General features: G+C 32.0%; 1 protein-coding gene across 4 annotated transcripts in view; it reads left to right on the plus strand.

Annotated features, from left to right (window-relative positions):
• The window catches only part of LOC111052014, a 75,025-nt gene that overhangs the window by 55,415 nt on the left and 6,297 nt on the right, over window positions 1-13,313 (plus strand). The window contains exons 1-2 of one of the 4 annotated variants that reach the window (XM_022338612.2): window positions 5,655-5,942; window positions 7,829-8,130. The exons of 2 other annotated variants lie outside the window; for them this stretch is intronic. In XM_022338612.2, the coding sequence (XP_022194304.2) occupies window positions 8,053-8,130 (78 nt within the window). In that variant the 5' untranslated portion in view covers window positions 5,655-5,942; window positions 7,829-8,052. Of the gene's footprint in view, window positions 1-5,654; window positions 5,943-7,828; window positions 8,131-13,313 lie in introns of those variants that run through there. One more of the 4 variants, XM_039437208.1, reaches the window with a different exon arrangement.

Raw genomic sequence — 13,313 nt, forward strand, 5'->3', positions numbered from 1 at the left:
ACAGCCCGTATACTAAGATGAATTTCATCACAATAAGTTCAATCTTCCAACTGTGATAGACCAATTTGAAAAATATGACATTTCTGCCACTTGTCACTTAGCAGCAATTTAATTGTTCACTACCCACATCTAATTTTGTCCAGCATCTGATTGACATTGATTCAAAGCTCGCAATAACTATTGATAGCTCTTGTTGACCCTTAGAAATAGGCTTTAAGCCTAAAGATAGGCTTTTGTTGACCTTTACGTCTGCACTATTAACCTCTGTTGCATCTACCATTACTTCTTATTTATAATTGATTCGTGAAACTGATCTAAGTGATCTAAAGCTTCAAAATGCTTGATATTTCAATCAATAGGCCTACATCGTACTATCTCTCCTGAATGGCAACAGCTTGGAGTGTTCAAATTGAGACAAATTTCAGGTTGGTAACAACATTATTTTTATTAAGTCTATTTTATATTAGAAGAGTATTATTCCAGACTTGTAAGTAAAGGAGTGAAAAAGCAAAGAGGATTTCTCTATATCATTCTTCAACTTACCTTGATTACCATGACTCTCATTCATCTCTCATTTTATTTATGAGATATTTTTATCGTGACTCTCGCATTATTCACGTTAACTCTACACTCCACAAATATCTCTGAATTTTTTGCAGTTCAAGTAATTGCCAAGAATTTTCCATTTTCCATGCCACTCGAGTCAAACATTTCTCATAATTCGGAGGCAACTAGTGAAATCGATTACTGACGCTTTTCACAAAACAGAAAGGAAGCCCTGGAAAAACTGTACTGGAAAAATGATAATTTTTCCACAGAACTGCACTTGTCACTTCGAAGCGTTGCGAGCAAATTAGAGGTGAGAGAAAGGACAAAATAAAAGTAAAAAAGAGGCAAGGAAAATGGAAGGAGAAAGAACAGAGGGGAAAGTTGAAGAGTCGAGAACAAAGAAAATTCTTGAAGAAAACTGTCAAGACGCATCAGCCGCGACTAAACGTTGTTTTTTCATTTTCCAGTAGCTTGACTTTTATAAATCCTTCTCCTTCACCCTCTTCTTCTCCTGTCTACATTCTTTTCTTTTCCAACCTTTTCCACTTCCCTATCTTCTTTCCTTGTCTAGCCTTCTCCACTTCCCCCATCTTCTTTCCTTCCCATCATTTTCTTCATTTCTCTTTTCTTTAGACGCCGTGAAATTTGTCTATCTATCGGAGGCGGTTAATAGACCCTGACAATCGCACTGCTCGAAAACGATTCTTCCTTTTCCTTCTTCTCCTCCACCATTCGTTTCTTCATTCACCCTCTGTCTCTCCTACTCAACTCTTTCTGTCTTTCTTGCACTTTAATTTCGATGCAACTACTCCAAGAAAGACCAGAAGCCACCATAAGTTCGTTGACACTACTTGGCTGGCTCCTGTCTTTGAACTGCTTCTACTTCTATTTCTTCTTCATCATCATCTTTCTTCTTCTTCTTCTTTTTCTCCTTCTTCTGTTTCATCTTCTCTCTCTTCTTCTTATTCTTTTTCAGCGAGAATTAATCAGAGTGAAACTGGTTCGCCAATATCCGAACAAAAACCGCACAGATCGTGTTTTCTGCTTTGGCTTTTGGAATTTCAGAGTTGAATTGTATTTATGTTGTAGCTACAAGTACTAGCTACTACTTTCATGGAATTCTCGAGTTCAAAATATTGAATGGGTTCTGACTGATTCCAAATTCTCGATAATTTTTCAATATTTGAGAATGACGTTTTTTCAAATTTGCCTGATGTACATGGAAAATAGTCGCATTGTCATGAGTTTACATTATAGGATACGTTGGAATCCAGATTAATAAAATTTACACTATGAACAGAAATGTGGAATTTCTCCATATTAAGCTGCGTACACATATTATACGCACTTCCAACCCGCACCGAGCACGCTCTGCCCTCGTACCGCCCTCGTTCCTCCATCGAACCACAGTCGCTCCGCCCACGCACCCATCATGAACGTTACGGAAGATGTTAGATCTTCTCGCGTTCCCCGGTCGAACCACTGTTGCTCCCCGGTCGATCATCAATCGCTCTGCTGGAGTGACGTTCGGTTGCGGAGCAGAGCGAAAGTCTGTACGCACCTTTAAGGTGGAATAAAGCGATATTTATCCATTTGTTGTTATAATTACAAATCATATGAATATGATCGGGATAGAACAACAGGCATAGCCCAAAACTATTCTGTTCCCAAATTTTGATAAATAAGAGAATGTCCGAAAAAATAGGTTATGTTCTTACTGAGGGAAAGGTAAAGTTCAAAGTTCTGTCCAAAAATATATAATGAGCTAGAAATTTTGAATTTAGAATGAATAAAATTATAGTCAAATATTGCACTTAATATCACCGCACTAATATTGTCCGTTCCACATAATTTATTTGAGGCAAACTAAAGTTTCAATGCACTTGAGGCATCATGATACCAATTGGTATTTTTTGGCCTTGATAAAATTTGTTAGACAACAAGAAATCAGTTATCAGTTATTGTCTTATTGAAACTGATAACTACGCATAGGCCCATTTACCTTAAAGCCTGAAAAATGTATCGAATCCTCTGTTTTTTCTTCTCCAGTTCCCTTTTATACCTCCGTTATCTAGACTCCTTTAATAATATTTTCTTAAATTCAAAGATAAGTGAAATTATCCGTTCAGAGCCTATTCAATATAATTAATGAGTTTTGCATAGTGATATCTTCCATGTAACTCTGAACTCTCGACATGTTAAGGAAGACTTATTTGGATATGAATAATTCGAATATATTCATATATATATATATATATATATATATATTATATATATATATATATTATATATATATATATATATATATATATATATTCTCTGTATTGTTTACTCTATCCAATAAATAATAAATAAATAAATTGTCTTTTCTAATCATGTTATTAAGCATCAAATGATCTGAAAAGCACGGAAAGTATAGTCAGTGATTCGATTAAAAACATAAATTCGATTAATCAACATATATTCAAAAGAAAATACATACACTGATCAATACGACTTTACAGTAGAGAGCACCTTAAAATCATGATCAGTTGTCAATGTGATATTATTGCTGCTTTCTGTAATAGTAATTCACATCAAATATCCATAAAACTATTGATAATATCTGAAGATGACTTTTACCATTCATTTTTGTCAATGAGCGTCATATTAAGTAGAGAAAAAATCCACTCCAACACAAAAAACATCTTTTATTGTGCAATTTACTCAGTGTCTAATTTAATCAGTTACTAGGAGTAAAATAAAAATTGATATGACTAATCCCGGATCTTTTCAATACTGTTTTATGACTCAATCTCGAAATAGAATTATTTTACAACGCTTCTTGACAGGCCCATTTCACTTTGATGTCTGCCACAGCTATGAAATAAATTTAATTGCTTCAAGATAACAGCTTATACCATGCGTAAATCGTACAGACTACAGGAAGAGTACTATTGTACTACTGACATATCAGAATAAACAACCATTCCACTGCGTGAGGTAAGAAATATTTTTTCTTGAAAACTAAGGAGCAATATTATTGATAGTAGTTGTTAACTATAAAAAAAAACACTATCAATTTAATCTGGAATGTAGACTCGTTTTGGTAAATTCATCTCCATAGTGAGGTCCATGTTATAATGACAGTATTTGATCAACTTTGGTTTTGGTATCCTTGTCAATCATTTGACAAAGCCGGTGGTCCAAAACGATGCCAATTATGTTTTTGACAGTGTAGAAATATAATTAATTAATGCAGAGAATCGGCATCGCTATTCTTCTATCTTCATCCACTGTCATTATAACGTGGACCTCACTATAGTCATATTATTGCTCCAGTCAAAACAAACTTTTAGAACAAGGAATCTTGATCGACTTGATAAATGATACTTTGAGTCATAATGAATTGTATTACATCGATGTAGATACAAATATTTTGAGATAAATGTGGGATCATTAATATTGATATTCTGCAATGTTAAACAGTCTGTGCGATGTCTGTGTGGAGTATTTGGACAGTCTGAGCGATTCGCGTTCACCTGTCCCATAAACGTGAGTGTCTCTTCGCAACAATAATTATTATTATCATGATAAGCGCTTCCAATGGGCACATGATAAAAATAGACAAGTACCAACAATTGTCGTCAGATAGCGTGTGCACGCTAATGACTGTCTCACACACCCACACTCTCTTAGTCACTCTCTCTCAGTCCCTTCATCATCACTCACTCTCTCTCATTCTCTGTATTACTGTTTCACTCTTTCTCTCTCTTATTCTAGCTAAGCTATCTCACTAACTTCATCTCTCCCAGTTTTGGTAGAGAGTTAGTGGGGAGGATATTTTTAATATTCTTTCCGAAGAATGGACATTGATATGTCCAAAGCTCCGCCAATTTATGTAGATGCATAACAATATAATTATTATCTATAGTTATTATATTACAAATTGCGTTTTCATATCATATACAGTTCAATAATTATTTTCTTAGTCTATATCATGTAAATTCATCTATAATTTTGCTGTATTGTAAGCTATTGTATATAAGTGTATAAGACAGTATATATTGTAATCTACATAAATAAAGTACTCAATCAATCAATCAATCCCACTAACACTCAATTCTCTCTGTTATAAGATTTTATTGTGTCCCCTGTTATTTTCCTTTCTCTCACACTAATTCTATACTGATTCTTCTTTCTCTTATTCTCATTTATCTCTCTCGGACACTCATTTCCAATTTTTTCCCTCTCATCACATTTTTGTCCCCCATTCACACTCTTCTCTTCCTTCCAAACTCTTTCAGCAAGTCTCTTTTAACATCATTTTCAATCATCCTCTCACACACGATATTCTGTTGTTACCTTTATCCTTACTGTCACTCTTTTTGTCCCCCTTCCTCTCTTTTCCTTATTAGCTTTTTATTTGTTTTCTCATTTACATTCCTCTCTTTCTTCCACACACTCTTCTAATTCTCCTACCTTCCTCTTCTGTCCCCCTTTCTAACATCTTCTCTTCTTCACTCAATCAATCCTTTCCCACATTTTTCTGTGCCCCATTCTTATTGCTCTCTATTTCTCTCTTAATTCTTCCTCCGCTTCATTTCCTATCTCTCATTCTGACGCTGATCTCTTTCTCACACTCACTCACGTCACTTATTCCTGTCTCTCTCCCACACACTATTCCAACTGTCCCAATACCTCTCGCATTATTTTATTTATCTCTCTCACATACACTCCTATGATTCTACCGTTCATGTCTACCGTTTATCTGTCTATCTTATCTGTCTATGTCTATCTGTCTACCGTTTCATGTCTCTCATTCTTATCACTCATTCTCTCACACACTCTGCATATTCTCTCATCACCTCATTCTGCCTCCAATCTCTTTATTTTTTATCTCTTCTCTTTCTCTTACACACTCGTCGAATTAATTCATTGCCTCTCTCACTCAAAAACTATTTCCATCTCATACATTTCTCATACACACTCGTCAAACTCTTTCATCGCCTCTTTCACTCATTCCCTCTCGTTCCCACTCTTACTCGCACACACTTCCTCCTCTCTCCCATGTGACATAGAGTACGTAGGCCTACTGATAACAGCACACCTATCAACTAGATTAGTTTGCCTCTGACCTGTGCGGTTGAGTGTTCGAATTGCTTTGCGTTGCGTTGTGATAATACCAGTGCAGTGCAGTCAGCCTTCAACTTACATTTTTTCGCTTCAAACTCGTTGATTTTTTTTTTGATTTGGCTTCTTCGGATTGTTTACATCTCTCTAAAAATATGAGTTTTCCCTGTTTGTATAGTTGGTTGTGTAGGTGATCTCGCACCTGTAACTGTAGATGAATTTGACAATTCTTTGGATCTTGGAAAAAACTTTGAATGAATTTCAATGTGATTATTTACAATGTGAGATGGATAATACAATTTTAAATGAATTATACAATATAAATAATAACCTCACTTATATAACGCTCAAGTTTATACTCTCAAAAACGCCAATAGAATGATATTATATAACAATGATACAATAGATAATGTATTGAACATCCAAATTCAGAGTTGATAGTTTTTTTATATAGAATAGGATTTTTGTAGAACAATTCCACTATTGATTATTCATTTATTATGAATAAATGATGAGAAACCATGATGAAACAAACTTCATCCATCAATAAAGTTTGATTTTATGAAGCTTCAGCTTTAAAAAATATCAATAGTTCATATTATTTGATAATAATCGATAAATCCTGATAATGAACTATTCAAATGATATCAACTGTTATATAAATGGGATAGTTCAGGAATAGGCAATAAATGTTAGTACATACCATTCACCTCAGAATAATTAAATTAATATTAATCTCTATAAAATTACAGTTTGGGAGTTAAAAATAAAATATATTATGACAAGCTTAATGAAGGGCATGCTGAGAATCAATACATCAGTCTTATCGCGCTATGGAAGCCTTAGTTATGTTAAACATAAATATGGAATATCAACAAAAATATTTTCCTATTTTATATTTATTAAACTTCTAATGGTACAACACCAATTCTATAATGAAAATAACAGCAAAAATATATATACAAGAAAAAATAGAAATTCATTCATACATTTGAAAATCGAATAATATAGCATAAATTATACATGAAAAATGCAAAAACAAAATACATGGGAAAACACAGTTAACAGGAGATATAGATCAAAAGTGATAAATCCATAAAAGGTTTAACACATTCAACACAGGCTGCACAATAGGAGCAATATCAATGATAGTATGAATAATCTTTATTCTATTTTTTGATTCATACAATAAGTACATCATCAAAATCATGTATATAAAATAATAGAACTCTTAAATGTTTTATGATGGTAATAAATCGAGAGGAACACTTGATTTCTGACTGGAATAGATTATTGCAACAATGTCATGCATATTTAAATTGACATTCAATTACCATGCATGATTCAACAGAGTCATCATATAAACTGGCATAAAATTGCTATCAGAAAAATTAACAATAAAATTCCATACCACTCATCTCAAGTATCCAAATAATTCAAATAGGACCATTATGTGCGTCAGTTGAATCACAATTTTAAATCAAATCACTTGATAAAAATGTGCTTGATAAGATAAAAATATTATTACATTATTCGCAAAGTTCTTCAACTTCTCACTTACCTCTCATGCTCATCATCTAATTCCATTGTTTTGTTTTTTTGGGGAAATGTGTTTATATTTCTTTATTTTAAAAAAAGCTGTGTACAATGTACATTTTCTTTAAAATTTCTTAGAATCATTGTGAATTTTATAAAAGCGTTTACCATTCCATGAAAGTGCTATAAATCATGTAGATGCTTTGTTGGTTTTATCGAGTACATGAGACAATAGTCTGAAGCACCAATCTGAAACTTATGACAGGAAATTATAGAAAAGGTATTAATCCATTTTCATTCATAGAATTTGATTCATTCAACTTTATAGGAATCAAGAAACAGTTCAAGTTTAAAACTTATCCACTGCTTATTTCCCAACGACTCAATTGGAATGAGTTGGTATTTTGTTTCAAAAACATATTCAAGTGAACATAAAAAATATAACATATAGGCTAACATACATACACATATACATAACACATATTTTTTTCATAAACACAGTTCATAAAAAATGTGATAAAATTTCCAGAATACAGCCAACAATATATTTTTCATGCATCTACTTTGAATTTCGCATCACCATTCATTCATATATTTGAATAATTATTATTCTACTTGTTCTACAAAACAGTTGCAGATAGAATCTTCTATAAATTAATGGAATCACATAGTACACTCACAAATACAAACCAAGATAGAGTTGAAAAGTTTTAGATGGTTGAAATTTGAACTTGAAACATATCAAAGGAGTCATTATATTATGAAAGATATGGCTTAGAAACTTTCCGGTCAGCGAATAATTAAAAATTATCAGTGAAAGTGTTGAAAATAGTTTGGGAAGTGACTCCAATATTAATGTCTCCACCTACATCAACTGCTGAAGGAACAATGTTTTACTTTTTCCTGTACATTTTGATAGGATGGTGGCTGATAGTGAGTAAAATTTATTTCTAATATTAAATAAAAACTTCTTCGATGCTCATTTCATTGTTCATGTTTGATTATTATTCACTTCTCCATAGCTTATTTCATGTTTAAAATGTTCAACAACTAGAACAACTTGGAGTTATTTAGCTGAGGATATAATCATGTCCATATAAAAACCCTTGCTTTTATATTGCTTGTGTGACTGTAGGCTAATCCTTGCTTGTGTGACTGTAATTTCAGGAATTATGACGTAAATTGAAACCCACATTTTCAGGTTTAGGACCTACAATTTCAACATTAAATTTTAGCACCTACAGTTTAGGTGGGCTCCGAACAACCAAAATTAGTTCCTGAGTAATGAATTATTTGAAGAAGTCCCGAGAGATCAATCAATATAGAATGCTTTCAGCCTACTCTAAGATCAGCTTACAGATAGAATAAATGGAGAAAAATAGAAAGATCTTAATTGCCAAGAGCTTGTCTGACAGTTCTGGTCTAATTTTAGATGGAACTAAATACCTACCAGTCTAATGTGAATTGACCTTGCACAAGTCATTATTGACAGTCTTTGGTCATGAAGTCACGGCATTCAATACATTCTTGATTTAATCGTATAAGATAGTCTGAGTTTAGATAATAGATTTGATTAATATAACTTGAAAACAGGTATTTCGAATCATAATACAAAATTTTGACAATATAGATCTTAAAAAATGAACAATTTCTAAGAGAGAGCTTAGTGCTAGCTCAATTATTACGGTAACATACGCATGACCATAAGGAAAACTCACAACAAGTAGGCCTAATATTGCTCTTATCTGGGAGGAAATAACTTGAGCAAATTAAATGCACTGACTATAATTACTCTAATCATAATTGAGGCCTCATGAAACTTTGTTAATGTTCTACTAACGTTGGTGAAACTCTAGTTCAATAGCAGTAATGTGTAGTGAATTCATTCTCCATTGTCATAATGCCTGGGAAAAATCATCGCATTAAAAAGCAGCTTTCAATTTTAGTCTGAAGAAAATTGTTCATTCTTTGGCAAGATTTCTGTATGGGCTGAGAAGGAACTGAAAAATATGACTTTCAATCTTACTCCAGAAAGATATAAGATCTTTGTGAATATTTTGGAGGGGATTGAAGGAAATGCATAGAGCGGTTTCTCTTCAAATATCTTTCAATCTAGAAAATTATTAATTCTTGGCGGAAATTCTCCAGTGAGAGGGAACGTATGGGAAAGCACAAGTCCTGTTGAACTTGGACGAACAATGATTGAGCATATTTGATCTGGAAATTAAATTATTATTATTGTACTATGTACTTGACACACTGCCACATAGAAAGTGCATGATGTATCAGGCCTGAGTGAAATTTTTGTTGAATATTCCTATTGTGGGTAATAAGGTTGAGTAGATATTTATCTGGTCTCATTTTTCTGTTACTGTACCTACTTCCTTTCCTGAAATGTAGATTAATTTCTCTTGGGAGAAAATAGTGTGTAGTTGAGTTAAGAGGGTAACAATTTGCGTTTCATGTTTGCTTGTACAGTTTACTGTTGTAGTTTGCTTCCACAGTCTGCGTAGTTGAGGTGTATATCGTGAATTTTGTTTAAAGTGACTTGCTTATTAAGTTGACTTGGTGATATTTCAGGTAGATATTGTTGATAGATGGATACCTATTGGATTCAATGATCAATGATCGAAAAGTGTGTTTATATCTTAACCGATAAGTGCACTTGATAATAATAACTGAACCTACTTGTTACTCCCACTGATTACAGTATCTCATGGAAATTTCTTGAATAATTAGCCTTCATATATTTACTTGAATCTACTTTGATATAATAAAATATTAATAAATTGTAGTTATCCAATAACTATAGGATTATATGTCAATCAATCAATAAAAAAATTGATCAACTACTGGTAATATTAGGAATAATGCAAATAAATTGACATTTTTAGATTCTATTGAATAACGTTATTCAAACAGTCTTTTTTACAAATTATATACCGATTTTTCTGTCTCTTTTTAAATCTTGAACCTGAATAAGAATCAATGAAAATATTAATATCATTTTCATGTTGAATATAATCATGATAAATAAGAATAAAATTAATACAGTATTGTGGTACTTCTCATCTGAATAATACTCTAGGTCTGATTTATTTTTATCATGGACAACATAATAGTAGCCTACTTATTTAAACTTTACATAATCAAGAAGTTTCTCAACAAATCTTATCCAATAAAAGATTTGTCAATTGCTTTAGAGTGCTTCAAGCCTTATTATCTAATAGGCTAATTCAAGTAGTAGGCTGATAATAATAATACTATAAAAATGAATAGTGCAACCTTTCCAAACACAGACCTGTACATAGAGGTTCAATTTTCAAAAATAATCACCTTTAAACTATTAAAATTTCAAATGTAAATCTCTTTAACAATACAAAATGCATTTATTTTATGCTATAGCCTACAGTCAAGAATACATACCTTACCGTTGCATATTGATTTTGTAAGCTAATTTATTCCAACCAGGAAAGCAATGCATTGACAGTTACCGTACACTATGGATATTGCTGATCTATGAATGATTTATGAATTTTATTGAAAGCTCTATTGCTCATTATTTCAAACCCCTTCACTTCCTCTATGAGTCATTTGTACTGTACCGGTACCGTGAAATCCCTTCCATAATGAAAATTCATTTATCGTACAATACATCTGAGAGAACATGTACTATTTAGAAGAGAACTGGAACTAAGTTGAAAATTTCAATTAAAAATTCAATCATACCAACTATGATGATTCAAACTGTACAGCACTTTAAGAATCACAATTAGTAGCTCATAATATGATAAAAAATTTAATAAACCACGAATTAATACTATCAATTTCCTGAACCTACCAATAATTTCATCATGAAGCCCAGAGTTAGGATGAAACTGGACCGATGGTGCAATATTAATAATAATGATAGTTATTATTAAACAAAAATCCGAATTAAATGCTGTAATATACCCCGAAGACTTCTGCTACTGCAAATTTTGACAACAGCTAGATAGAAATTCGATGAGCGCTACTACAGAAGTCTTCGGGTTGCATTACAGTATTTAATCCGGATTCTCGTCTAATAATAATTATTATTAATTCATTAGCATTCGAATAATTGCAATATCTCATTAATTTCCATCTGTAGATTTATAATATAATTTGAGTTGCAGTAAAAATACACCAATAAATAAATTATTGAGGAACACAATATTCTCACAAATGTTTGAGTCTACAATAAAAATTCACCAATTCATAGTTATTTGTTCTGACAGTGGACGGTTTCCACTTGATCTATAACGTCTCAATAATTGTAATGGTAATAGTCTCAATAATGGTAATGAATAATAGGCTTTCTACTATTATTTGATTTAATAAAATGGAGTGAATATAACTTCATTTCAAACACACAGTGCAAAATTAATTGTTATGAAAAACAGGCATGATAGCCAGATCCTTATTAAGTTCGCATAAAAGTTGATCACCTTGGTTCATTCCATTGCCAATATTGCCTCTCCTCAACCACTGCCAAGCATATTGAAAAACAACTTACAACTTATTTAAAAACTTACTCAGGCAAATTTAGAACACTTTTCAATGTGTTAGATTTTATGTTAACTGTTTGGTATCATGATACTCTGATATTATTTGTAGAACCCTAAATTCATTCGTTTCAATCTAAAACCCAAGAACTTTGAACTTTGACAAATTCTAAGCATATAGTATTCATTTATTCATTTTATTTATTACATTCCACAATCACAATATCAAATTAATGATTGGGAGAAAATCAAAATGATAAACCCAAAACTGTTTCTCTCCCTAATTTTGATTAAAAAGTATAAATGAGGTTATGAAAACACAAACATTTACTAAAAAATTACTATTAAAAATTTGTTCAAATTAGTTTAAACATGAAGATTATTTTATGTTTAGGTATAAGCTGCGTTCTGGGTCCTGAGTAACATGGATATTTGAGTTTTTCATTGAAAATTAATATAGAAAATATAATGATAATAACCACCAAATATTCAACACAATTATGGTGCACCATCTCAGTGAAAAGGGAAAAAGAACAGAAAATCACGGAAAATAAATTGAATTAAAGAAGAAAAGAAACTGATGCATCTATCAACACTTTCATTTATAGAAGAAAAAGGAAACTGACGTCATAATTTGGTCGGGAGGTGATGAAAGTTGATGAAAGGGAAAATTTCCCGAATGAAACACCAACAAAGAAAAAAAGAAAACACTTTCGCCGTGAACAGTGGAAGAATAGAACTCATGCTCCTCCAATTACTGGTATATACAGTATGAATTCAGTATAGCTATAAGCTACTTTATTCTTCTAGTAGTCTATGAAAAAATATATATACTTGAATTAATAGTGGTCTAGTATAAATAGGGATGTTGTATATAGCTTACTGTTTATTGTCAGGACTGTGAATTCTCAAACTATATCCTATTGCCCTAGTTTCCTTGAATATATAGATGAAGAAGTATTTCTGTGGGAAAATTTACTCCATTGAACAGATTTGTATGAATGATTTTAAAGAGATTTGTATGATAAGATATAGATGGCTTCTAGGCAAAAATGATTGAATAATTATTATGCCATGATGGAAATTTCACTTTTCGAATTTTCTTTGAATGAAATTGATTGATTATATGAAAGATTGATATTCTGTTCTTCCTGGATGATTAGATAGGCGAATGAAAGTTGAGAATAAGGAGAGTTATCAATCAAAATAGGGAAGATTTTAAACCGAAGAAAATATTTTTTTGAAAGTTAAGAATCATTGACTCGGATAGGGTTTTGAATGAATATAATCAAACTTGAATCACGGTTGCTACATTGAACTAGTTTCTAACTTTGAAAATTTACAAGTGTCTTCTGCTCTGAATTTGACTCTTTGTTTTTCATTTGCCAATTCTTCCCACTTTCAGTATTTCCTGCATCGGCATTACCAAAATAGGACATATATTAACATATTCATATACAAACATTTAAAAAATATCACTTTCCTGGAGGAAGAAAACTTCTCTGTTTGTAAAATGTATGAATAAAATTACACCTAATAAGGCTATTATGTTTCAAATTCCAAACATTTCTTTCTTTTTCACGAATTAGA

Source organism: Nilaparvata lugens, chromosome 10, assembly GCF_014356525.2.
Source record: "Nilaparvata lugens isolate BPH chromosome 10, ASM1435652v1, whole genome shotgun sequence".
NCBI classification, from domain to species: Eukaryota; Metazoa; Arthropoda; class Insecta; order Hemiptera; family Delphacidae; genus Nilaparvata; species Nilaparvata lugens.